This window comes from Actinia tenebrosa, unplaced genomic scaffold (genome assembly GCF_029948245.1).
Source record: "Actinia tenebrosa isolate PJP-AT-01 unplaced genomic scaffold, QUT_ActTen_1.0 PGA_scaffold0__85_contigs__length_37466705, whole genome shotgun sequence".
In the NCBI taxonomy this organism is placed as follows: domain Eukaryota; kingdom Metazoa; phylum Cnidaria; class Anthozoa; order Actiniaria; family Actiniidae; genus Actinia; species Actinia tenebrosa.
In genome coordinates this window covers 23,512,991-23,540,761 of record NW_028292569.1, presented here as the reverse complement: position 1 = coordinate 23,540,761, position 27,771 = coordinate 23,512,991, and the positions used below count along the sequence as shown (strand labels likewise).

The window sequence follows — 27,771 nt, the reverse complement described above, 5'->3', positions numbered from 1 at the left end:
TTAAAGCGCAATGGACGGACGTGACCGGACCATTTCTTGAAAAATAATCTTAGCCTACTGAACGCTGAGAATATCTCACTATGAGCCATCGCGAAAACGTGGCAGCTAAATAAGACTTTAATTGCTATTTATTGACAATGTTCCCTATTTCCGCGGCAATCCTCAAACCCTCATAAAAGCATCAATGAATTTAAATATTCAAAGATAAACATCGATTGGCATTTTCAGATTATTTCAATACACTCATGGTGAGAACAAGAATTCTTTTGTTTCCAGTAACATATACTCTCAAGATAATGTCCTCTTTGTAAACATTTTTTTCCTTACAAAAACATACTCTTTTTCAAATCCATTAATAGCGAGAGTTTGAAAAGATTGTTTGGACATTGCAACGAGTGCTGCTGCCAGCTTTATACACTTGGCAAATAAAAGTACAAACTGTCAATACAAACTATCAAAAGGATAAAAGAATGCCTCACACATCATTAAAATTAAGTACACAGCTTTGCGACATTAGAAATCAAATAAAGACAACTTGCCGCATAGCAGGTGTTTGGAAAATGCTCACGCTGGCTGCAGGTCAAAATCGAATTTAATACAATTTGTTTTTTCTCTGACTCACACATGTGCTGCTGCAGGGGATGAAATGATTATTCATCTGAATCACTCGACTTCATGGATCTTGATCACTGGCTGATTCTGGTAATAAAACTTAGTTGGAACCCACTATCGATGATTCGAGTCGTCTAATTCTAGAGAGCTTGAAGTGTAGGAGCGAAAATAAGAGGTCAGACCTGTGAAGAGGATTCACGTCTACGTAGATCAAAATCGTACTTTTCTATTTGATAACGCGGAAATAATTCTAGACATTTGAACTTTATCGATAGACACACAGAATTTCCATCCTATAGCATCCAAGAGAATTGATCCGGCCTGGAGTGAAGTCCGCCAGATCTATACTTTTATTAATTCATACGTACTGAGTTATTTGGTTCGTGAGAGAGAGTCCAATCCTGTAGAAATAATGTCTTCAGATCAAACCACAAGGCTCGCAAACGTTCTGAAGTCTAGGAGTGACTGGAGTGTAGGTTTAGAATCATCATTTTTCTGCATCATTAATTCAGTCACGTTGGTTGGCAACATCTTCGTGTGCTGCGCCATATGGAGAAACCATCGTCTGCGGCAAAACGTTTCTAACATGTTCATCTTTGCGTTAGCCTTAAGTGACATCTTCATGGCTCTCTGCATGCCTTCTTCCATCGTAACGCTCATCACTGGAAGATGGTCCCTCGGTGCAGCTTTCTGCCAGATCCAAGGTTTTTTGATTCTCACTCTAGCAATGGTTTCACTTCAAACCATGACACTCATCTCCATCAACAGATACTACTGCATCGTAAAGCGTGCCAAGTACCTACTGATGTTCAAGAAGCGACGTACGCGCTCGTATATAATGAGTCTTTGGCTCAACGCTTTGATCGCATCGGTGCCACCATTTTTTTTCGGCGTTGGGGGTTACGCATTCCAGCCAGGCAAATCGATCTGTTTGTACACTTTTGAGGCCAACATACCCTATACTATCTTTTTAGAGGCAGTTTACATTGCTCTTCCTTTGACAATCATCACGAGGTGCTACTCGGCAGTATTCAAAGAGGTTTATCGAACCAACAAGGTTTTTATTCAAACACCAGGAAATGCCAACCGAGTCAGAGCAAATGTCCAAGAAGCGAAAGTAACCAAGACCTTAGCTGCTGTAATCCTTGCATTTGGGACGTGTTGGGTTCCTATTAGTATAGTTGACATTATTGATGCTGTCAAAGGCCAACCATACCTCAAACGTGAGATCTATCTCACATACACAGCTTTGATATTCACTTCAAGTTTGGTAAACCCTTTCATTTACGGGATTTTTAACAGAACATTTCTATACGAGTATAAGAAGATGCTACGAGAAGTGTTGTGCTGTAGGCTTTGGGTGTGTTGTCCATCAGTACCACCCAGCGTTGTAAGCGATTTTGTATCATCACCAAATGAGAAGACAAATGATAAAAAACGGCAAATCAACAGTGGAGAGACGTCGGGAACTAACCCCGGGAATGACACAGGTCACAATCCAAATAGCAGTCCGCGTTTAATCAGCAACTAAAAATTCATACCATGATATATAAAACATGTCTAGTTTTGATGCGGAATAGATAACAGGAGGAATAGAAATGAATTTAAGCTATATATTTTATAAGACTTCACAGTTTTAGGGGTGCAAGAAGATTGGTCCATTCCTAAAAAGAGACTTCAATTAAGTTGATTGAATGGAAAAAAATTGTGTTGAATCTGATATAACGGGCTAAAATTAGAACTTCCTTTAGTAAGCTTTGTAACTCCAAACTGGAGGGCATTTTAAAAAGTCCTTGAGTGTACGAAGAACTTTAAGTACTTCTCGTTAGGCAAGTCAAAAAGATGTAAAATAAAGCAGACTTGGTAAGAGTGATTGGCGGGTTTGGGGACAAATATTCATGCGATGCAACAGAGGTCTTCCGTAAATGATATACATAGCTTTTGAATACTCAAAAAGTTTAATCTAAATGTACAAAAAATATCCACTTAAGGGAAACATGTAATGTAATTCGAGCACTGTAATATTATGATCTATCGTGTCAATGATGCCGCTATACCGTTGTTTCTTTGAAAAGAAAAAAATTTTCTAGCAAAATCCTTTTTATGCGACCGCACGTCCTATTGAGAAAGCAGACAAGTAGGCTCTTGGCTCTTCAGTGAATTCCTGAAATCAATTGGGCGAGTTACCTTGAATTGATCATTAGTTCTTTAGTCTTTTTGATAAATGAAGTACAAGTAATCGTCAAACAAGTGAATATCTGGGGGGGGGGGGGGGGGGGAATCGAACTCATCTTTTTGGCTCTCAACGACAATCCAAGTATTAGTTCGGGAAGAATAAAAAAATACCTGCGAATATCTATAAACCAACATTTTTCTTCAATCAATTAGAGTATTTGTCGAAAAAAATAAAGAACATCCGTAATATGTATTTAATTTTCTTTGAAATATTGCACTGAAATATCTGATGAAGGGAAGTTGAACACCTGTCATCATAAAACTGGCTAATTTATTTTTCCTGTAAAATCCCAACTGTTACAAAAGTGAACTTTGGTAAATACCTACCGCGTGAAGAAAGTGATAAATCAGGTGATAAATCAGCTTCAGGTCACATTAGCCCTGAAATATCCCTGTTGCACAAACGTTTTAATTAGAAAAGGCAGATGAAACTTGACGAAGAAAAAAAGAAAGAAAGAAAGAATGAACAAAACCAAAAACAAAACAAACAAACAAACAAACGAACGAACGAACGAACGATTTAGAATTACATTAGAATGTACTATTAATGAGAAATTCAGCACTTTACAATCCCAAAATGAATTAAAAGTGAAAATGAAGTATGACGCAAATGTAAATATCCCATCAATGATACGAACAAAAGCGATAAGAGTATTGCACAGTTTTACAGATAGAATAGAAAAACCTAAATCGCAAACTTATTCTACGATAAGAATCAGAAGAAAAATGAAAAAGCATATCACCGAAGAATAATTTTTCAGTTTTTACAAAACATTCTAGATTTCTTCATCATTCACCTATTATTATCAATTCAAATTCAATAAGTATTCTGAAGTCCTTCAGCCATTGTGTTGTAATAATAACACGCTAGACCCCAAAAGTGTAAGAGCAAAGCAGTTTCATTTCTATACAAAACAAAGAAACTAAAGCTTCCAGGAGCTAATAAAATGAACCCCGGAAACGGACTCTCTCTCATTACCGATCAAAAAACTATACCGACCAAGGAAAACGCATTTTGAATCACATTAAGACTATCCGTTTTTCCTACAGTCTCTAAAAGTCAATATTTGTTGAATATCGTTTTGTTTTGAAAGAAAATAATCGTTATATAGATATTTAGACTAGGTTTGTACACAAAGTGGATCTTGGTTGTGTAAACATATTTATTAATGTGTATAGTGCGGTGTTGTTTTAGAATAGAATATGAAATTAAAATACGGTATTTAGTTGTAAAAATGGATTCATTTTAGAGATATAGAGTAAATTCTGAGTGAAAAAATCGTTTTGAAAGCAAAGGCTTATGGCAACCAATTTTTATTTTTCAAAATTAAAAAGAATATTTTAAATTTTTAGGATTAGAATTTGTGGATTAGAAGTAAAAAATATCGTTTTGAAAACAAAGGGAAAGGCAATCACAATATTCAGTTTTTTAAACTTAGCATCCTGGAGGGAAGGAAAAGGGAATAGATCGACGATCGAGCGGATAGAAGGATGTGTTGTTTGGTGGGTAGATGCGACGGTTGAACCGCGGACGTATGAACGGATGGATATATGTGTTGTTTAGTGGGTGGATAAAGGTTGAACGGACGTATGAACGGATGGATAGATGTGTTGTTTGGTGGGTGGATAAAGGTTGAACGGACGTATGAACGGATGGATATATGTGTTGTTTGGTGGGTGGATAAAGGTTGAACGGACGTACAAATGGATGGAATGATGTGTTGTTTGGTGGGTGGATAAAGGTTGAACGGACGTACGAATGGATGGAATGATGTGTTGTTTGGTGGGTAGATGCGACGCTTGAACCGCGGACGTATGAACGGATGGATATATGTGTTGTTTGGTGGGTGGATAAAGGTTGAACGGACGTACGAACAGATGGAAGGATGAGCAGAAGGGTAAGTTTGTGAACATGTTGGTGGACTGACAGAAGGACGGAAGGACGGACAGATAAACAAATAAAGCAAAAAATGAATGCAAAATGTCCCTTTAACTCCAAGACACATTGTTTCGGTTGAACACTTAAAACCCTTTGCGGAGGAAACCGCTCGAGACAAAGCATAACCTCTAACATATAATACCCGTAAAGGTGTAAATCAGAGAACAATTCCGTCTTTCAGGTTGCGATTTCATAATCATAATCACCGATTCACTAATAAAACTCAAATTAAACCATCCAATGTTTATGATAAAAATATAAAATATATATTCGATTTCAAAGATAATCTTGTTTTGCGGAATTAATGTTTAGGAAATATTCTTACTAGTATTAAAAAGGAATTGACTTAACAACAAGATGATTAATATAAAATATTAATCGAAGGCGGGTGATCCACGACAAAGAGAATGTTATTAAAGGCGCGGATCAAGAAAAAAGGATGAATTAGCCTATTCTTTGTTAAAGTCTACCAAAAATATTTGTTAAATTATTTTAAAATATAATTTTGGCTATCTTTCTTCCTTTCTTTTATTTTTCTAATTTCACTTACTCATTTCGATTACTACTCACTCAATCATTCATTCATCATACATTCATTCATTAACACCTTCCTTGCTTTCCATTTTCTCTTCATTCTCCATTTTTTCATTCATTAATTCATTCTTTCTATCTTCCTTCATTTTTACTAAATGAGTTAAAAGTGTTTTTAATGAAAATAGTGTTATCATATCAACCAACGCGCCAGTATTTCCTTTCTTTTCATTTATGACTTTATCATAGTTGCAAACTGTCTGTTTTCTCTTCAAATCCCATTATCACGTGTTCGGGTACATCATCACCGCCGTCAAGTAGAACATGGTGTTCGGGGGAATTTCCAATATCTAGTAAAATAAAAAACGTGAATCGCCGGTATTTATTTTTGTCCAAATGAACCATAATGTACGCTCGCTTGCAAAACGAAGAGAAAGGAAAAGGTGTTCGAATACATTTCTGGGCCTCGGGGCATATCGAATCTGATAATCAAAATAGACCTCGGCTTGGGCTTAATGTTTTCCCATATCAAACCACGCGTCATTCTCTTGAGAATGAAGGACTAACGTCCGAAACGTCAGTTTAACAAAGCCTGTTATGGTGATTCAATTTATCCACAAGTTCCTACTGTTTTATTCAGAAACACCGACGCAGTCCACACTAGTACTCTACTAGTTATCACCACTCTTGAGAATAAGGTTATTTGCTTTATTGTTATCAATAACTATGTGCCTTTTCATGCGCATTCACTAAATAAAGAAATTAAACTCCAGGGAATGACACGTGTTTTGAAATGGGAAAAACCTTCTGCTCAAGGCAATATAGGGCTTCCATACTGATGAATAGACACACGTCTCAAAACGTCTTTTTTTAGACATAATTTTAAGCACATCCACCATATGCATTATATTTATATATATATATATGCCCAATGTAAAGCCGTCTATTGAAGCAATACTGAAACCTCTTTAGCTTGGGTGTAGTGCTTCCCACATTTTAAACCACGAGAAACATTGAAATAGTCATGTAACACTGTCACACTATCTGTTACTCACCAAGATGTCTACATAGGAATGCCCAAATTTCAAACCACGAGAAACATTGAAATAGTCATGTAAAACTGTCACACTATCTGTTACTCACCAAGATGTCTACATAGGAATGCCCACATGGCTTTTTTATATAGACTATCTGAAGTCTCGGAATCCAGTTGGTGTGATCTCCAAGTGGTAAACCACGATAAGTATTTACTTAATACGAAGACAATATCACATTGACTCATGTGGGATGTACTCCTACAACCAAAGATAACCACACGATAAATATTGACTTAATTATTACGAAGACAATACGATGAATATTGACTTAATACGAAGACAATACCAGATTGACTCATGTAGGATGTACTCCTACGACCAAAGATAGCCACACGTCATGGATTAATACCGCAATTTCGGGTGCATAAGGGGAAAACATCCTAGAGCTCCTGTACCACCCCCTTCACGGAGGAGTGAGCAAATTATAGGGGAGGGGTATAGGGCAGGGGATGAAAATCCCTTAGACAGCGGTTTCGACATGCCTAGAATATTTATGTCATTATAGACACCTTACAGTAAGTCCCGAGAGGAATTATACTGGGGGACAAAAACAAGGGATGTTTTTTTGCTTAAGGAAAGACGGTCTACTGTTTTGTCCCCTAGAACAATTCCTCTGGGAAATCAATGCAAGGGGTCTATAGCGCCGGTACTTTCAAGTGATTGGAACTCACCATGTTATAAGCTGAATTAAAATTTCTCTTATGTGATTGCTTTAATTTTTTTTTTTTTTTTTTTTTTTTTTTTTTTTGTGGTTTTTGCTTTCATTTTGTTGTTTCACCAACAAGCATTGAAGTCGTATCTTTTAGTAATGATGCAAACCAGGGATAAACCACTGTATGGAGAGATTTCTCATATTAACGCACACTCATTATAGCAGGTGCGCTGGTTCCATTTTTTTAACGGGCCTAATACCTGACAGCGACGACTGGTCTTGTTTCTGAAAAAAAAAAGTAAAATAACAATCACCATTATTGGTTTGTACGACCTATTTTTAACTGCTACAGGTGTACAGTTTGGTCATAGACCAGTTTGCGTTTGACTGTGAAAAAATTGGTGCCGTATGCGTACCGTGCCGTGACCGTGATAACGGATTTTTTTTCTCGCGCAATGTGATTGGTCTGGCAGTGCAGTGACATTGGCGTGATCTTGGCGTAACCGTGTCCATGCCGTGTTTATGCCGTGTTTCGGGCATTTGAGTAGGTGGAGAGCTTTAACATTGCACGAGAATTAAAATCCCATTGTGTCATTCTCCTGAGAATATAATTCTTTGTTTGAGTTGTATTCAAATTCATGTGTCTTCTCATGCACAATCGTGAAACAAAGAAATGATACTCTAGGGAATTTACGCCCAACTAGGCATATTTTAAAAAGACGCTCGTGTTTAATTAAAACAGAGTAAACTCTGATTAAAAGATAAAATAATCTCACCTGGCTTTCCTTGCACAAGTTTCTTCAGCTCGTTGACATTTTCTTTCCATTTATGGAATTGATAAGTATTAATGAAGAACAGAGGTTGATTGATCTCCCGATCATGTATCTCGCTGCCAAGGGGCATCATCCATACATCGAGTGCTACACCACACCTACGATACAATACATTATACGATACTGATGTCTTGGTTTCTAACTGTTTTGCGCGCATGTGAGCATACATTGTATCCGCGAATTATTTTTTTGCGGATACGAAAATGTTTGCGTCCACACGCAGCGTATTCGAATCGTTTTTACCGTCAACACGTATCCGTTTTCGTAAAATTTGCGGATACGGACACAAACATTTTCGGACACGTGTGGACGCAACCCGTATCCGCAAAAAAAAAAAAAAATTGCGGATACAAAAATTTGCGAATACGTGTGGACGGGGCCTAAAGCTATTATTTTGACCAAAATAAACAATTATTATCATGTGAAGGTAAACTTAGGTAGACGGGAAAAGGGCATTTAATCACTAATCCTTCCCACGTCAGGATATTATTTATAAATATACATGTCTTTTGCTCTATTTTTTTTTTTTTTTTTTTTTTTTTTACGGTAGGGCGATAGTCGACTTACACTGTAGGCTGGTCATGAAGTACGCACACAGATAACCTAAAAGACATACCTAAACCGCTTTTCCTTGGCTATTGTACCAACTACTGTTGCACCTCCAAATGAATGGCCTACAATAGCAGTTTTCTGCAGATCAAGTCGGCCCTGGTGTTATAAACAGACATTTTTCACAAATTTAAAAACTTGTAAAAATTAATCGGATTGCGCTTGAAACCGGTTATCAAAGGCGCAAAAAAAGAGTTGCCCTCATTTACAGAAGCTTAATTCTTGCTCAGTGGTCACAAGTTTTGGTCCTGGACCTCACACTACTTGGGAACTGGAGCTAGGGCACCTATTCTTGAGGTGCAACCACATGACTCAAAATCCCACCAGATATAAATAACAATGAAACCATGTTGGTTGATCTAACAAGAGAAGCTACATGTAATGGGGAATGCTTTATTATTGTCAACCAACACGGCACTTACAACGTAACATACACCCCAAGGAATTACTGCTACTTTTCAAAAGCAATAAGATGAAGAAAAAAGAGAATGAATTTATGGCACCATGAACCAAAAAGGATTATTTCTGATTTTCTTTGCCAATATTATCTAAATCCCTGCTTGACCACCTACTAACCACACCACCCCATCTAATCCACACTCCCAAAAATAAGTTGTAGATTGCTTAACATGATTAATTCTTATGTTATTTCAATGAATTAAGGCAATGATTTATTTTAGTCATATATCATGGTCCAATGGTATGCAGTCTGATGACATTTTATCATTACTCCTGTATACTGTACCTTTAATTGTCCAAGGTCAAAATCTTGATCCTCAAGGAGGTTTTCTGGTACGGTTCCTTTGTTTAATTGTTCCAGGATATTCAATGCTGATATACATTCATCTTGACGTTGTTTCACCTGCAATTAAAAAACTAGGAATTAAAACTGAATGGTTACATTGTACACTGTTCCTTCCAAGGTTTTATTTTGGACCCGAAATCCCTTCTTGTGTCTAAAGCCCTTTCAGAATACACACAGGATTTTCAGTGATGTGTGTGTGTTTTATTTTCTAACCTGCGTATTTCTGAGTTGAAACTCATCATCTCTTGGACCTCTCTTATAAAATGGTATCCATTCTTCTACTTTTTCTTTTCCTTCAGTTTCTTTGAGCACATATGTTGCAGATGCTGACTTATCTCTGTAAAGAAAGGATATAAATCCCTTAACATAAAATTTTAATTTGAAAAATAGGAGATAGGAGATGCAGTTTGTAACTACCAAGTCTGCAGAATATTGAAAACACATCAAGAAAAATAAATAATAACAAGAAACACAAGTCGTTCCAGTTTTTTCTTGGATCTTGGAATGACCTATCTCTTTACACCTATTATTTATTGAAGAAATAGAAAATACAAGCATGTGCTGTGTGCAGTTATGAAGCACGCAGGGGTTGGTAGAACACCAGGGAAGTGTTAGAAGAAGCATGATGCATAGTGGAGTGCTTCTCGACACTTCTCGAGTGTTCTGCCAATCCCCAAGAACTTTATAACTCCACACAGCACAGCAAGCAAGTTTTTTTTTCTTTTATAAAATACAAATTACAGGAATGACAAAACTGAAAGTGCACATGCATGCTGTGTACTCTCATAAAGCACACTCTCCCAACCAATCAGAACATGAGATTTAGAAAATTTTTTTATAACACCTATTACATATGGCTCCTATAACATTTTTGACAAAAATATATTACCAAACAATTAAAGAACTTCTGTGAATATAATAGAGAACCTAATGCTTTGCCAACCTGTGTTCTACTATTGCTACCACACATCCATGAGATGCCAGCTCACAGCAGTAAGTTGAATACATAAGTCTATTTGCACCAAGACCATGAGAGAACACAATGCAAGGAAATCCTTTGCCTTCAATGGTACTTGGGAGAAGCAGTGCATTCTGGATGGCTGGAATACGCACATGATCTGAGCATGAAAAAATAGAACCCCAATATTTAACTGCACATACTTAGGGCATTTTCCATTAAGTCCAACCAATCAGTCAGCAAGAGCAGCCAGTTTTCAATGGTGTACACAAGCGTTTTCACATGTATCAGAGGCTAGTCAGTCACTAGTCAGTCCAGGACAATATTGAAATTGCTTGCCATATTTTGATTCTGTGTATGTGTTAGTTCTTAGAACTGGACCAATGTAGCCAAACCATTTCTAAGAACTGAGCATACCATTTCTAAGAACTGAGCATACCATTTCTAAGAACTGAGCATACCATTTGAGAACTGACTGCTAAGACTGATCGGTTCGACTTAATTTGAATTTCTTCTTCAAATAGGGGTCTCCCTACGTATGCAAATTTCTTCTCAAAAACCCAAAATCAATAATCAGCCTATTTAAAAACTTTGAACTCAACTTAATTCAGCAAATAACTTAAACCTGTGGCCATAAAAGGAAAATCTCTTTCTATATGGAGAGGCACAAATACTATGCTTATGACCTTCTTTAGAAACTCTGAATGCCTAAAAATCGATTGCATAACATGAAAATTATTTCAGTCATATGTATTGAAGTTTACTAACTTATTGTCCAGTGAACTATTGCTCCAAAGAATCTTCCAGGCAAATTAACAAAGTCAGCTACTCCCTTGGAATATTCACTCCTTGGAAACCAAGTAGTCTGTCTCCTGAGGAGCTCTTTCTCGTCCAAGACGAGGTTGTTGGTGGGATAAAACAAACGAAGGAAGCTGCCATTTTGGTTGTCAACTGTGTGAAGTCCATCCGTTTTTGCACACATATAGTCTGTACAGCCAACAGCAAAAGGGCCTGTGCAGTCAGGGAGCCTTTTAGCTCCTCTTAGACCAGAAAACCAGCCTGTCATTGTGATATTTGGCCTTCGTAGTTATTTTGGAGTCACGCTTGTAGTTCTTCCACCATCTTGAATTGAGCCGACTTACTGACCGGTAAGCAGTAGAAAATATAATAATTTCGTACTTGGGGAGGGAAGGGAAGGGATAAAGCAAAGCAGGCGTAATAATATAAATATATTAAATATATTAAATGCCACATTTTATATCATATATTATTAAAGCTGTTTTATTCGTTTTACTATATAATTACTAATTTTATTTCGGTATTAAATTTATTTACGCAAAAAGAAAGTCGGTCGCAGTGTATAGCAGCACTTCGCGAGCGCGGATAGACCTAATCGGCTAACGTGTTGCTATAAACGTTTCCATCCAATTCAAACCACATGGGACTAAGTTTCATTGTAGAGAGAATTCGTAGAGACAAACGCTTCTATTCCCAGAAGGTTTGAATTGGGTGGTAACGTAGATAGCAAAACGTTAGCCGATTAGGTCTATGGCGTCAGCACTGTGCTCCGTACACTAATAAAGCACAGTTTTTGATCAATCAGCGCGCGCGTACTATCTTAACCACATGATAAAATTGGATATTAAAACTTATTAAAAAAAGCATACTTCGACAACTTCAGAGCCCACATTCCTCATGGTCGGTGCTGACCATGAGGAACGTGGGCTCTGGGTACGATATTGGTCAATAAGCCTTTTCATAGTTTAAGAATCGACTCCACTGCGCATGCGATTTTATCTCGAATTTCTCACCTTCTTTTGTTTAATTAAGAACAAAAGAAGGTTTAGACAAAAGAAGGTGAGAAATTCGGGATAAAATCGCATGCGCAGTGGAGTCGATTCTTAAACTATGAAAAGGCTTATACCTACCTAGTGTCAAGCCATATTACGGAATTACCCCACTCCCAGAGGGGGGAAAATTTTGTATCAGGGTATGTTTACATATCCTTGCAGTGATCATCACGTGTCTGTTTGGTCACGAACTCCATGGAAAACTGTTAGCAGGCCGTACATTTATCTTGATGGAAGAAAAGCTACCATCAGAAGGGACTCCAATCGTTGCTAGTGCAGACGATGAAGACGTGAATGATGAATCAAACGAGGTAAAGTTTGAGATAAATATCATAACTATTATCTTGCTCGATCGATGAAAAATCGAATTAGTACCCCAGTCGCCTAAAGATATCATATCAATATTCCAAATAATAGATGGTCCTTCCACGGTTTTTTCAATTTTTTTACATGACAAAAATCCATCGATAATGCTGGAAAAAGGACCTCAAAATTAGTTAATTTACGAAATTGGAAACAGGCGATCGAAGATATGGCCATGCAATGTCACGAAATTTTACAGACGTTTGTATGGTGGGGGCACAAACCATACAAACGTCTGTAAAATTTCACAACTATATACATATATATATAATCATTTACATCATTATTCTTCATAAGTATTATTTATTAACCATTTTAGTAGATGATCACTAATGATGTTGTTTGTCAAAAAATTAATTGAACCTGTTTTTGTTCCTGTGAGTTAACTAATGTTGTTCTAATTATGTTGTTTGCGAACCGCCAAGCCGGAAGTACGAAGGAATTAATTTTAAGTCACTTTTGTCACAGAAAAATTGCGTGACAAGCTCCAAATAACCTTTAGCATGACATTTTACTCACAGTAAATGCCCCCTTGACCCACAGGACCAAGGTCATTTCAAGAGCAAACTCGGTCTCGTCTTATCTTGTCTGGGATGCGTTGTGGGAACTGGAAACATTTGGAGATTTCCGAGAATTGTTGCTAACAACAGTGGCGGGGAAGGTAAGAATGGAAGCCATCATGATTACTTGGTAGCAATGAATCCGAATTACCGAACGCTGAAATTTAGTACTAATATCTGGATTTTACCATCTGGAACAAGAGTTGTTCGAAGATGCGAACGGCATCTCCCTGCCTCTCTGCTAACGTTACTTCAACCTTAAAATGGCAAATATCAACCCCCTTTCCGAATTCCTGGCGACCCCGGGACTGCAGCATTGAATTTGGAACTCATACTCGAGTCTCCGCGATCCGTTTTCCCATAAAGAAAACGAAAAAGAAAATTATTTAATAATTTTCAAAAATTACTTGCACCCAACTTTGGATGGCAGTGGTTAATAGAAAAGAAGTCAATGCTTTGCTTTCAAATAACCCATTCTTTTGTCTTTTGATTGTTTTGTTGTTGTTTTTTTTTTTTTTTCGTTTCCTTGCCGACCTTGTTCTCATTGGTTTTTCATTATATAAACACTCCTTTCTACCACCTCTTTCTCTTTTACTCCGAAAAAGGACTAGCGTCCGAAACGTCAATAAGCTTTTTCATCTTTTCACGGTGTTGATAATTTACCTTTTTATCATTACTGTTTCCAAGAAACACCGACGCAGCTCACACTAGTTTTTAGCTAGTTATCCCTTCTTTCAATTTAGTTCTGAGTTGTAAACAAAATCTGTTCAGGATGTTTGCAGTTCCTGATCGCCTGGATATTGTTTCTCTTCATTTGGTCCATACCAATTATTCTCATCGAGTACGCAGTGGGCAGATATACCAGGAAAAGTACGGTTCGTTCATTCAGGATATTGATTGGTCCATGGTCGTCATGGTGCGGAGCATGGATGTCAGTGGTCAATACTATCATTGGGTGAGTCAGTGGTGCATAGCGTATGGTAGGAAGGGTATAGACCCCTTGCATGTGACATCACAGCAGCTTGATCTGGGGGACAAAACAAAATAATTCTAATCTCGTGAGAATTGGAACCTATTGTTTTGTCCCCCAGATTGAGCTGCATTCCAAAGTGTTGTCTATACAGCTCGGATGTATGAAAAATTAAGCTATCATCAAAATTTTCTTTAACGAGTAATACCAACCTTCCTTATTTCAGGTGCTATTATTCTGTAGTTCTTGGATGGTGTTTTTATTTCTTGTTTCGCTCCATATTTTACAAACTGCCTGAAACGATCGAAGAAAGCCTAAAGACGTGGGATGCCATGCAGGTAGGTAACATAGACATACATCAAATACGTTGAGAGAGAGCATAGCACCGCTGCTTTTGGCCTCGTAACCATTCAACTCCCTATTGAAAAAACTAGGTCTCGTCCGCAATTGGAAAATCAAAAAAAATCCAGAATTCAACCTTTCCCAATAGGAAGGTCACAAATCCAGACAGAATATAGAATATTTTATAGCTTACTGAACCAGCATTTCTTTACATTCACTAAAAAGTCCTCATGCTACTGTCTTCCATGACCTTACTGTGCGAACACACTAACCGGGACCTCTTGAATAAAACTGACCAATCAGATAACGGCAAACTAGACAAAGATTGGACTGATAATATTGTTAGCCAATCAGATTATCACGTTCTCACGCCCTTATAATATCGATGCGCTATCTGAATGGCTGGTTGGAAATATTGAACTAAATGTCACAATATGATTGGTTAATGATACTAATTTATCAAAGTGGTCCCGGTTGGAGTATCTGCACAGTAAAAAAAACATATAAAATGAGTCAGTATATCTATTGTTCTACATTACATAAATGCTGCAATCATTTGGGTGAAGATCGTCAAACTTCAGTACCTGCTTTCAGTTCGACCCGGTTGAACTGCGCCACTGCTGTATTTGCAGTGGTGATTAGCGATCGCATTTATTTTTAATTTATTTCCTTTGTACTTGAATACAGGATTCCAGTTTGCCGATATTTTGTCATTTTCTGAGCATTTTGCTTGCTGGTCTGTGCATCTCCAGAGAAGTGTCTTCAATTGAACTTGTGAACAAGATAATTATCCCTATTCTTCTGGCGATTCTTGTGTTTTCATTCTACTGGGCTTTGTCTTTGAAATATGCGGAACATGGCATTAAATATCTATTTACTCCAGACTGGGGTGAGCATTGATATCACTTTCTATTTTACGCAATAAAATACAACATAACGTGTAACGTTAAAATGTTTCCTATTGCACGCACGATAAAAATAAAGTATTGCGCAAACTCCAGTAGTTGATAACAGATTGTTCTTTGTGGGCCGATGTTTCATGTTACATAATATCAGATCCCAGCCCATCTAGTAATTGTCTCCCCCACAGCTCCTTTCAGTGTCGTCACGCAACGTTTTCTCCCCTGAGTACTCAGGGGAGAAAACGTTGCGTGACGACACTGAAAGCGGCTGTGGGGGAGACTAATCTAGTAATTGAAGACAAAATTCCTGTGAAATTCATTAGTATATATATAACGTATTCGTTTAATAGTATATGAATAGTATTTAGCTGTAAGCGCATGCATTGAATCAATGGCAGTTAGTGATAACACGCGCACAAATAAGTCACAAATCAATTTATAAAACCTATATTCGTTCATTAGGGTTTCAATTGTATTCCTTATTTTTGTATTTTGGTCCTGGCAGAGGAATTCAAAGAACCAAGACTTTGGGTTGATGCAGCCTCACAAAACGCATGGGATACAGGTACTTGAAGACTCCCATCATGGTTATATATCGTGCTTGACAAAATTGATTGAGATTAGGGATAGACTGCGAGCGGTCCTACTTTTCCCTTCAGACTCATTGAAGACAAGTGTTTTTGAATTCCTGTGGACGCGCGCGGAGATTGGAGCCGAGTGAGAAGCCGAGTAATATAAATCTCCGCGCGCGTCCACAGGAATCCAAAAACACTTGACTTTACTGAGTCTGGAGGGAAAGTGGGACCGCTCGAAGTCGAGATTTGTGACTCAATAGAGGGAAAGCATTTGACAGAAACCATAGAGCTGAAGAAAAGTGAGAGAAAATGCGGAGGTTACAATATCTAGAAGTCAAATATTTCACTATCCTTTTTGTCCTGTAGGAGCTGGCGTTGGTCTATTTCTAACGTATGCTACATTCATGACCAAGAAAAACGGTGTCGTCAAAATAGGAACCCTACTGCCTGCCTGTAATAACCTGATAAGGTGAGTAGATTGATATGGCCAGAAAAACTACATCCTGATTCAGCTAGTATTGGTCTAGCATTTAGGTTACTCATCAGGTATGGAAGATGGAATGGTCAACAAGGAAGTTGGCACAGCGATAATCATGATCTCTGCCTATGCGACTAAAGGCTTAAGCCGATGACAATGATATTGATGACTGAAGTTTCTCTTGCTGTTGGCGCCAAACCTACCGTGCGCGCTTGCTCCTCTGCGGTGATACTCTCTGTTTCTGTGAACATAAATGTTGCTGAAAACGTTCTGGAAAATGTTTTTTTAGTCAGTTTTGTGGCCCGTCAAATTAAGATGCGCGTGCGAGCGCCATCCTCTTGATACTAACGTCGTTGCACTTGATATTATTATTTTTTATCTTCTCTACGGGCCATGTCTGCGGAACAAGAGAACCAGATTGATATGAACGACGACAAGCAGCCTTTACTGGTTTTTTCCCCTTCTTTTTTTAGTTTGTTGTGTTGTATCACGACATTTTCCACCGTTTTCTCGGTGGAGATGAACCGAGACTCACCAAAAAGTAAAGAAGAGATCGTAAAACTACTCAAAGATAATGGAAAGGCAAACACTGGCCTTACATTCATTTGGTAAGATAAATAAAATTGGAGCAAAATTAGCTTTGAAAGCAGCAAAGATTAAGTAGCTGATAACCTATTTATCTTCAAAATACTCAGGTCAAACCTCTTTAGCAAAAAGTGAAGATAGCAATAAGCCAAGAAAATGATTAACGACTATTATGACACTGAGCTATCACTGTAATCAATGCAAAAAATATTAACTTGGAAGAAATTAAAATCCTTTGAGTTCGAAACATTATTATGTTGTTTATTATACCATATTCTTGCGCTTCCATGTTGGCGACAAATATTTTCATTGGCTTCCTTATTGAATACCATCGGTGAGACTGCTATATATCTTTGGTTTCTCATCATCGATTTTTTTGCTTTTACTTCTGGCTTTATTCATTTGCGCGTTACATTGCGCTGCCATGTTTAAAAAGATTCTCATTTTTAGCTTTCTTTTTGGGTACCGCAAATATGGCTGCCATATTTTTGTTTGTTTGTTTTTGTTCCTCATCGAGTTTTTGCTTTTACTTCTTATTTTATCTGCCCTTCTTTGTTTATGCCTTGTTTAAGGTGAAGGAGTGCAGGAACTATTTCTGTTATATCTGTTTTCCCATAATATGACATAGGTAGCACATAACTACACTTTTTACCTTGGATATGTTAACAGGATGCCGCTTTTGTACAACAGTATTGGAGCTGCCGGACCATTTTTATGTGCCTTGTTTTTTATCTGTCTGGCATTGGCTGGTTTCAGTTCTCTGATTTCTATTGTAGAACTTGCTGTACACACTTTACAAGATATGGAAGGTAAGGATGAGTTACGCAAAGCATGCATGGATTGTACAAAAAATAATAATAAATGGTAAAAATAAATCTTTCTGAAGCGAAAGTGCAGCAGATCTAGGGAAAGACTTTACGAATGGTAATTAATTGTTCATCGCGGAATTGTACAATTATCCGTCCCAAAAATATGATATTTTGGAGGACGTCAATCAAAGTGTTTCCATGACATTGTCGGTAAACGTAAAGTTTTCAAGAGCACATGCCATCGGAATGTCATAAAAACGCCTTGATTGACGTCCACCAAAAACTACTTCATCTCGACAACGATTCCTATTGAAAACGTGTTCTATTGAAAACGAATTTTAGCATCACCAATTGTGTATATTTTTTCTCTCTCATTACTTTTATCTGCAGTTCCTCGTAGATATGCCATTCCAATTTCCGTTACTGTTATGTTTTGTGGTGGTCTGGCGTCAGCCTTGGATCTGGACATTCTCGTCAATCAGGTCAGGTCTGCTTAGAAGTTTCAATAGGTTCCAGCTCCGCCATGTTGGTGCCACACCTGATGATTTGGTGTTTTTTGTCGTTCCAGGATTTTGTATGGAGTTTTGCTCTTATCATCGCGGGCTCGATGACGCTTTCTATACCAATACGATACGGTGCTTCTCGTTTCAGAGATACCGTCGTCAATAAGGTGTGTTAGTCTTTCTTTAAGTAGTAGAAAATTCTTCTTTGTTATTATCTTTTCATAACACGACGTAATGGCATTGTATTCATAGTGTAGAAATTTGTTATAAACCAGTTTGGAACATTTAAATAACTTGAAGAAAATGTCTTGTTACTTTGTAGTTTGGATATGATGACTGGAGTCTACCTTTCCTCTGGCAAATTATTGTAAAGTACGTAGGAAAACAAGAGGGAGAACAGCAATAGAGCATGTACCTGTGTCCCACCTACTTGCCTTCCTACCTACATATGCCTACCTACCTACCTACCTACCTCTGCCTACTTACCTACCTATGCCTACCTATACCTACATACCTACCTACCTATACCTACCTACATACATACTTGCTCGCTTACATATTTCATCTACTATACATGTTTATTTCGTGTAGATATATCGCCCCACTAGAAGCACTGGGTTTGATCATTTGGTGGATCATCGATACAGTAAACAGCGAGAAGGACAAAGATGGCCTCCACTGGTATGAGCTTGACAAAGAAAGCTTCATGATGGCTATATTGCAGGTATTAATCATCAGAACTATAGTAGATTACGTTTGGGAGCAATTTGACACTCGATCGTATATTTCCAATTCAGATGAAATCTAGAACTGGAACTAAAATTAATTCTAATCGATTTAAGTATATTCTGCTCTGCCTGACTTTAGTTCGACGTGATTGTCTTTCCTAGCCACGGAATATATACGAAACGATTGTTGAGAATCGTTATTGCATGGCTTATCGTTTAACATGAAACAACTCGTCTAACTTGCAGCAACTCGTTTTGTTTTGTTTTGTTTTGTTTTTTGCAGCAATTCGTTTCTAATTTGCAGCAACTCGTTTCTCATTTGCAGCAACTCGTTTCTTATTTGCAGCAACTCGTTTCTTATTTGCAGCAACTCGTTTCTTATTTGCAGCAACTCGTTTCTTATTTGCAGCAACTCTATTCTTGTTTGCAGCAACTCGTTTCTTATTTGTAGCAACGTTATTCTTATTTGCAGCAACTCGTTTCTCATTTGTAGCAACTTTATTCTTATTTGCAGCAACTCGTTTCTCATTTGCAGCAACTTTATTCTTATTTGCAGCAACTCGTTTCTCATTTGTAGCAACTTTATTCTTATTTGCAGCAACTCGTTTCTCATTTGTAGCAACTTTATTCTTATTTGCAGCAACTCGTTTCTTATTTGCAGCACCTTGCAGCAATTCCTCGGAAATGTACATCGTCATAAACTTCAATCTAAGACTAATGTTTGGTGAAATTGAAATTGGTGTGAATTTTAAGTTAATCCAATTCGACTTCGAAAAAAAGCCAGAGACTAACCTCTTCTCTTATACTGACAGTGGTGCGTGGTCTTGATTTGCCTTGTCTCAATCAATGCAGCCTGGATGCACTGGAGACGATCCAGACAAGAAGATTACGCAGCAATCCCTTCAAGTTATGGCGCAACTGAACAAAAACCAAGTGGACCATCAAGCAATCCCTAGGGGGGAGGGGAAGAAAAAAGCTATGCTTAAACACATTTTGATAGCACCACATGCACGAGAACATTATCGAAGTTAACTTTTATAAATGTATTAATGTATAGATTTTATAGTGTAAATTAAGATAGATGCAATCTAATATAAGTAAACACGGTATTGCTATTGTTACGCACCCGTGAGAGATTGGGGGGAGACCCCTAGTAGGTCACGTTTTGTAATCATTTTCAGTTATCTATAAAGATATCTGTGGAAGCAGGAGATAATTCGTAAGTAACATTTAGTCTAGGTTTTTGCATTTCTGCTTTTTTCTTTACCATCGTTCATATTGTAACACTTATTTTTTTCCTTACAGTCGAATCACATCACATCACATTGCACATCACATCACATCACATCACACGATTCATTTCAAATTACAACACGAAGAGATGTACGTTCAAAAACCTGGGGCTGTCATTTGATACTTTCATATTATAACATGCTATGGATTATATATCATTGTCTGTATTTCGTAATTAAGGATAAAAATGTTCTGACATAGGAAAACCATTACGTCCAAGCTAAAGAGACCTATTGATTAATGACATATTGATGCCTATATGAGGACCCTTAACTTAGAATATAGAGAACAAGTGCTCACTTGTTATTATACTTCAATTAAACTACAAGAGATTTTTAGAATTGATTAAGTGCCATATATGAAACCCGGGGGGGGGGGTACTCCCCTGTATTCGCTATACAGGTACGTGCCGCCAAACAGGGTATGGTTTTCAGCGATTCTACTCTGGAACAGTGTATATAAAATCGCGCTCGCTCTGGAACAGGGTATATGAAATCACGCTCTCTCCTCTCTGGAACAGGGTTTCCAGCAATCTTGCTCTGGAACAGGGTATGAATTTCAGCGATTTTTACTCTGGATCAGGGTCAGGGTGCAGAGGGCTCAGCGGCACATCCCTACCCTAAACGGGCAAGAGTACCCCCCCCCCCCCCCCCCACTGGATATGAAAGGTTATGTTTAACTCATTTTATCTTCACTTGAACAAATCAGATATACAGATATACAGCGATCAAATAAGGCTTTTGAAGAACAGAAGAGAACATGACTGGTTTATCAAAATATCTCATCAAGTTTCTGCTTCAACTTTTTTTTATTCTATTGACTTCTTCAATGAACGCGAAATCGGAAGGATCATCTTTCAGCAAAATGCCGTTCTACAAGCTCGATGGGAACATCATTCAAGCCATTGCAGTGCCAAACATTCTTCAGTGTTGTTGGAAATGTGATCGTTTACCAGAGTGTTTCTCGCTGAACGTGGCTGATGTGCCTGACAAAGATGGTTTGTACGAATGTCAGATGCTCCGAACTGAGACCAACAAATATTCTGGACTATTAAAACCATCCCAACACTACCACCACTATACTCGATTAGTCGTAAGTATTACATAGACAGTGCGTATACATATAATATAATGCATATATATGTGGTATCAAGATGAAATCCAAGTCAGACCCTCAGACGTTATAAACGAAAAATAGCGAATGTCCGATGTGCAAAAATTTATCGTCGACATAAATGAGACACGTACGTAATCATAACTTTTAAATTGTTCTTGCCCTAACGAGTCAATCAGGCGACGTTAAATCAACCAATCACAACCTTCGTACCTTCGTATAAAGAAGCCATTTGAGTATTATACGTTTTCTACGCTTTAAAATTCCGCTTCAAAGAAAAGGATTTGTAAAGTAATCCAAAAAAACGGCAGTTTGAAAATGAATACAATAAAACTGCGAAACTGAAACTGAATTATTTTTCTAATGAAATAAGCCCGAGGAAATGTCTTCTGTAAAACGTTCGGAGAGAAACATTAGGCAGATTAAGAATCCCGTTTTTCCTTCCCGCAAACGGCAAATGTGACCACGTTTTCATCGTTTCCCTACATTTCACTTTACCTTTTGCGAACCTTCTCGACAAAGACAAGTATTCTTTCGCTCACCTACCACTTGGAGATTTTTGCGATTCCTTTTCACTAATTTTAAAGAATTTTTTAATGGTCAACTGACGTTTCACGTTTGCCGTAAACGAAAATCTTAAACTCTCTATTGTCTTAACGTGAAGTCCCATTTTCAAAAATCAAAGATCTTTAACCCGACAAAGTTTTTTGAAACAGGTGATATCGAGTTTGACTTTCACATCATTCATCTTCATTTGACGGTGTTAAATACCGAGTGACAAGTGCGATATTCCGTGGTGTGTCACGAGAACGACAATGTCAATGTCGTTAGTTTGCACATGAAAATCTCAATGGAATCTGACGCCCGCTTTTTCGTTTTAAAATTGACATAATTCTTCTGTCAGTTTTTAATTTATCTCTGCCGTCCAAGACCTAAATTTTTTCCTACACATACAGTCCTGTCTTTTTTACGATCGATTTTTAAATATATTTTTTAGAAATTTCTTTGTTTTTTGCTGTCTATCACAGGATAGATAGCAAGTACATTAGCCAATCAGATCGCAGGATTTGTGATAGTATGCTAGTAGGTTTATGCTAATATAAATTATATTTTACACTCTTGCAATTTTCTATTATTATATTATGTGTAAATTATACTTTAGGTCGAAGTTTTGAGGCTCGTTTTCCTATTTCAGACCACGTGTCAATCTCTCGACAATACGACCTTTGGTTTTAGTATCCATATTCATGTGACTTCTCATTCGCAACCGCTAAACGAAGAGATGATACTCTAGGGAATAATACGTGGTCTGAAATAGGAAAACATTACGCCCAAGGTAAAGAGGCCTATTAATACATGCAATGTCAATGAAAACATTGCGTACTTGTGGTGTATATGCTTAATACAGCTCCCTAAAAAGTGGCTCAAATGACGATCTTTTGATTACAGGACAAATGCACAAGAGTAAGCTGTCTTAATGGAGGAACGTGTGAATCCAATGGATGTTTTGACTTCCGGTGCATATGCCCGCAAGGATTCACGGGACATCTGTGCGAGGAAAAAACCTGTAAGTTTTTACTATTAGCAAAAATTGTGTTTGCGCATCGGGTCCTAGTCTAAAAATAAATCAGTGTTTTCGCAATATTTTTTTCATTTTGAAACATGCAAATAATTCGAAACTGAGGTATCTTGATATATATTTTCTTTAATCTCTGTTTATCAAACATAGCGATTGCCGGTTCTTCAAAATCTTCGTCGTGCAAATGGGCGAAAATAAACCCAACTCCTGTCTGCTTTGGAACCAGAAACTCGTCATTCGGTCGATTCTACGTCAAACAGCCTGCAGCAGTGACGTCAGTCAAGCTGGTGCACCTATCAGGATTTGTCACGTGTGATGTAAACGACCAATCATCAAGAAGCTTCTGGGGATGCGCTGCATACCAATCCCATTCGGACAAACTCTTAACTATCATCACCAACAACCTTAACCAAAGGATCCTTCCCCAGAATGATTTTATTACCAATTAACTTGCTTGACCTGGAGTACACTCTTCCTCAGGTCACATCTTTGTCTTCAGAACTCTCGTACCAGAACTTTGCTATTCCAATGATTGTCACCGCTGGTCAGGAGTTTCGCATTTGGTATGGGCCTGATCTCCAAGACAACGGAGAAGAAAACAGCGGAGGGACGGTTGATGTTGACGTTTATGTGTGTATTGCAAGTATTATTTAGGATAGGGTAATAATAACGACAGACGGGAGGTATGACTGGAAATTATTTTAAAACTATCGAATACAAAACAAATATGCATATACTAAAGTGCACAGGCGAACTTAAAAAATTAATGAATTATAGTGATCTTGGTGATCTCGCGAAAAAATAGAGTCTGCTGAACCGAGCTGCTAATTAGTTGCCATTATGCACGAGCTATTGTCTGAACCAGCCAATAAGAGCGGACCTTTCATATCCCATATCATTAAACAGGTCCACATCCATATCCTGCAAAGCAGACTAAAAGAATCGTGGATATTTCTTCATTTTTGTCTTCTTAAATTTAGAAATTGCATCAAGTAGTAAGTATGAAGTATCTAGCTGATCTGAGAGAAAATGTTGGCCAATCAGAATCGAGAAAATTTGCAAAACTAAAGTGTCACTAGTTCCTCTTGAAATTATAGATTTCCAGGCCACCAAATGAAAAAAATAACGTTGCAAATCACTGGAACAAATGAATATTCTAAACAAAATCGAGGCTAATATTGTGCAACAGACAACTCGAAACTAGAGTGTTCCATCATTAGTTATCAAACAGTTGAAATATAAAAGATGTATCTATCAATAATCCTTGCTGGTCTTAGCTTTATAGCTTTTCAGGTGACTAACGTAACTTGGTTGAAATGAGCCAACGATGAAAAATATGCAGTTGGACATTAATTTTATCAATGAATAAATAAACAATTAAATTATAACTATATACTATTAATCTAAAATATTTCCGCCTTGTCAAATGCATTTTTTTCGGTTAAATTTTGGTAAAAAGCAAAGACTAACGATTTCAAGGAAAAGAAGAGAGCAAAGACCCCGTGGGAAAAAATCTACAAATAAAACGGATTTAAAACCATTGTTTGTTTCGAGTACACAGATGTGGTGAGAAAAATCAGCACTAATTTCGACACTAACGGCAATATTGATAAAATATTAGTCTCATATTAGTTTTTTTTTTTAATTTCAAAGTTAGTTGACATCTATTGATTAATGTTTATACGCCTGAACCTTAATTGAGATGACTTCCCGGCACTCATTTACTGGATGACAGGTTTTTTAATCAAGTATAAAATAATGAACAGGTCCACAAAAGCTTGAAAGGAAAATGATGTTAACATTGCGAAAATTAAAATTATTCAACTTTCCGATTTAATTCACGAGACACTTATCATGAGACACTTAGAAAATAGAACCCAAAACATAACAGACTTCTCTTTTTGATTTGGGGTTGTTAATGTTGTCGACTTTACTTTACGATAGACCATTGCCAAATATACGACCGTCTATGAACTTCCAGTTCACGTCATATGGACCTGGTCTAAAAAGGCGAGGGTTTCTGTCAAAAATATTGCATCTTTTGCATCCATTCGCATTCATCTTGCCTTCGTTTCATTTTCCAAAATGCTCCTGAATATAATATCTCTGATTTTTCTTCCGAGTTTACACATGATAACATTCTCGCAGGCTCAATCGGAAGGGTCATCCTTCAGTAAGATGCCGTTCCACAAGATGGATGGGAACATCATTCAAGCCATTGCAGTGCCAAACATTCTTCAGTGTTGTTGGAAATGTGATCGTTTACCAGAGTGTTTCTCGCTAAACGTGGCTGATGTGCCTCACAAAAATGGTTTATACGAATGTCAGATGCTTCGAACTGAGACCAACAAATATTCTGCACTATTAAAACCATCCCAACACTACCATCACTATACTCGGTTCACGGTAAGCGTGCCAGTCATTTCTATCAGTGTTGTCCCTGAGAAGAAATCTACCATATAATAATAATTCAGGGTATTTTGGTTAGCTCTTTAGCTGCGAATTGAAACGAAAAAGGCAGGCTTCTCTCTTTATTTTATCTTTCTATTGTACAAGTGTTAGAAATCTCTTCTTTCAATATAATATTCAATTACTATGATCCATACATACCAAAAGCATGTTTAACCGCTTTGTGCTGGGTTTGCCGATGCTTGTGGCTTTATCTCTATACTAGGATCAAAATCAACTCGAGATCAAAAGCTATTTTATCACTGAAATATTGTTGATTTTATCTTCTTTTTCAGGATCCCTGTGTTATTTCGAGATGTCTTAATGGAGCTACGTGTGAAAGCCTTGGGATGAATGACTTCTGGTGCAACTGCCCGCAAGGATTCAAGGGTGATCTGTGCAACGTTCCCGTCAAATTGTGTAAGATTCACGTAACTTATTTTTATAATATATAAGAAAAATGAGATGAGTAATTGTGGTGGTGGTGGTGTTGCTGGTGCTGGTGCTGGTGCTGGTGCTGGTGCTGGTGCTGGTGCTGGTGCTGGTGCTGGTGCTGGTGCTGGTGCTGGTGCTGGTGCTGGTGCTGGTGCTGGTGCTGGTGCTGGTGCTGGTGCTGGTGCTGGTGCTGGTGCTGGTGCTGGTGCGGTGCTGGTGCTGGTGCTGGTGCTGGTGCTGGTGCTGGTGCTGGTGCTGGTGCTGAGTAATTGTGCTGGTGGGGTGGAGGGGGTGGAGGGGGGGTGGGTGGGGGTGGAGGTGATGAAACGAAAAACAATTGTGCATGAGAGTATATTGAGCATTCAATCCTGATATTTAGGTACTTCATCCTGTTTCTTATCTCAATCTTTCGTTTAATCTTAATAATTCCTGTTGAATACAGACAAATGGTTGAAGATCAACTCCAGCCCTGTCAGCTTCGGAGCTAAAAACTCGGAATATGGGATTTTCAAAATTCCATATAATGGAGCAGTTACCACAGTTAAGCTAATCCATCAATCTGGATATGTCGTATGTGATATCAATCAACATTCCGGTCGAAGTAACTGGGGATGTGCACCATACAGTTTATTCCAAGACAGGATGATGACTATCATAACGGACAACAAAGACCAAAAGATTCTCCCTCAAGACGAGCTCGTGACTATCGATTTCAGTTACAAAATTTCTGGTTTTACTTCAAAGTCTGCCGAGCTTATTTTTAAGAACTTCACCATGCCCATGATTGTTACCGCTGGTCAAGAGTATCGCATCTGGTATGGACAAGACCTTAAGAACTTCAGAGAAACCAACAATGGAGGAACTTCATGCACTGATGTGTACATGTATGGATTGTTTGAATAACTCACTGCTTCCACTCCGGGCTTGAAATTTCTGTTAGCATAGTTGATTTGTAACCCATGCATGTCAAAGGACACATACATGGCGGCTATTTTAAAATGTGGTTAAATGAAATTTAGGCAAAGTTAGACTTGATCTGTGTAGCAGTGAATAGTCTACGATAACCGCTGTTTGTTGACTACATGCTAGCCGCCTATATACGCTAAACACACGCTATTACAATCACACGCTATACTGGTGATTACGCTAGCATTATCTTTGGTCATCAGCAGCGCCGAGCTATTTGATCGGTAATTACCGCGATATCGATTAACGCTACTTATTGCTAATGGGTCAACTCGATCGCACGCTATCCATGTGATCACGCTAGCTTGACCTTAGATTCGCCAAGAATCGTTTGCATTACGATATTCGCTATCGCTAGCCTCTGGCAACCACACGCTAAACGCTATTTGCTTTTTTCCCTCCCTCCCTCCCTATGGTAGGTATTTATAGGTAAGTATTCCACTGACCAGACCGTCAGTGTGACAGGTGCACGATAAGTTGTGACAGGGTTGCCATGGTTACCGCAATTTATACGCCAGGCCCCTCTCATCCCACCGAACAAGCACCTAACGCCAAGCTCATCTACCAGTGATGAGTTTAACTGGTATTTTAAAATCAACTGAACGTAGCTAACTTATAACAAAAGTATTTGTTTGTACAACAAACAATTATGACGACAATGACGTAAATAAACTTGTAAACAATCTATGCAGCCAGGTTGGCCATACATGGAACAAAATTAGTTAACTCCATCGAAATCTTTGTAAACGATTCATCATATTCGTAGCTTTTGACTACAGCTATTCCGAAAAAGGGTCGAATACTGCATACTGAATAGTGCATTCCAAGACCAAAGGACATTACAGCAATTACCTCTCTACGTGTAGTTACTATATTGTTTCAGATGGAATACACTAAAAATAGAATAAATAATTATTATTAATAATCCTACTTTAGACAATGTCACTATGACCTCCAATGCACTTTGGTCTTGGAATGCACTATTCAGTATCCAGTATTCA

The 27,771-nt window shown here is 37.9% G+C and overlaps 3 protein-coding genes across 4 annotated transcripts in view; 2 read left to right on the top strand and 1 right to left on the bottom strand.

The window, feature by feature from the left end:
* Positions 1-14,339, bottom strand: part of LOC116302573 (platelet-activating factor acetylhydrolase 2, cytoplasmic) — an 18,896-nt gene extending 4,557 nt beyond the window's left edge. The window contains exons 1-11 of one of the 2 annotated variants that reach the window (XM_031711905.2): positions 14,227-14,339; positions 12,200-12,347; positions 11,040-11,412; positions 10,257-10,431; positions 9,527-9,650; positions 9,254-9,370; positions 8,516-8,607; positions 7,843-7,997; positions 7,327-7,351; positions 6,461-6,612; positions 4,112-5,667 (exon numbers count right to left, since the gene is read on the bottom strand). In XM_031711905.2, the coding sequence (XP_031567765.2) occupies positions 5,561-5,667; positions 6,461-6,612; positions 7,327-7,351; positions 7,843-7,997; positions 8,516-8,607; positions 9,254-9,370; positions 9,527-9,650; positions 10,257-10,431; positions 11,040-11,337 (1,245 nt within the window). In that variant the 5' untranslated portion in view covers positions 11,338-11,412; positions 12,200-12,347; positions 14,227-14,339 and the 3' untranslated portion in view covers positions 4,112-5,560. Of the gene's footprint in view, positions 1-4,111; positions 5,668-6,460; positions 6,613-7,326; positions 7,352-7,842; positions 7,998-8,515; positions 8,608-9,253; positions 9,371-9,526; positions 9,651-10,256; positions 10,432-11,039; positions 11,413-12,199; positions 12,348-14,226 lie in introns of those variants that run through there. The other variant, XM_031711906.2, reaches the window with a different exon arrangement.
* Positions 598-2,625, top strand: LOC116302574 (melatonin receptor type 1B-B). Its single transcript, XM_031711907.2, has one exon. It carries the CDS (start codon positions 1,025-1,027, stop codon positions 2,141-2,143), a length of 1,119 nt encoding a protein of 372 aa, XP_031567767.1. The 5' UTR covers positions 598-1,024; the 3' UTR covers positions 2,144-2,625.
* Positions 12,292-27,771, top strand: LOC116302572 (uncharacterized). The gene is made up of 19 exons (XM_089025546.1): positions 12,292-12,432; positions 13,028-13,145; positions 13,816-13,999; positions 14,241-14,352; positions 15,044-15,245; positions 15,764-15,823; positions 16,200-16,302; positions 16,785-16,919; positions 17,566-17,705; positions 18,096-18,187; positions 18,274-18,375; positions 18,531-18,580; positions 18,800-18,932; positions 22,792-22,909; positions 23,072-23,358; positions 23,402-23,551; positions 24,866-25,327; positions 25,666-25,789; positions 26,247-27,771. Exons 1-19 carry the CDS (start codon positions 12,352-12,354, stop codon positions 26,705-26,707), a joined length of 3,114 nt encoding a protein of 1,037 aa, XP_088881672.1. The 5' UTR covers positions 12,292-12,351; the 3' UTR covers positions 26,708-27,771.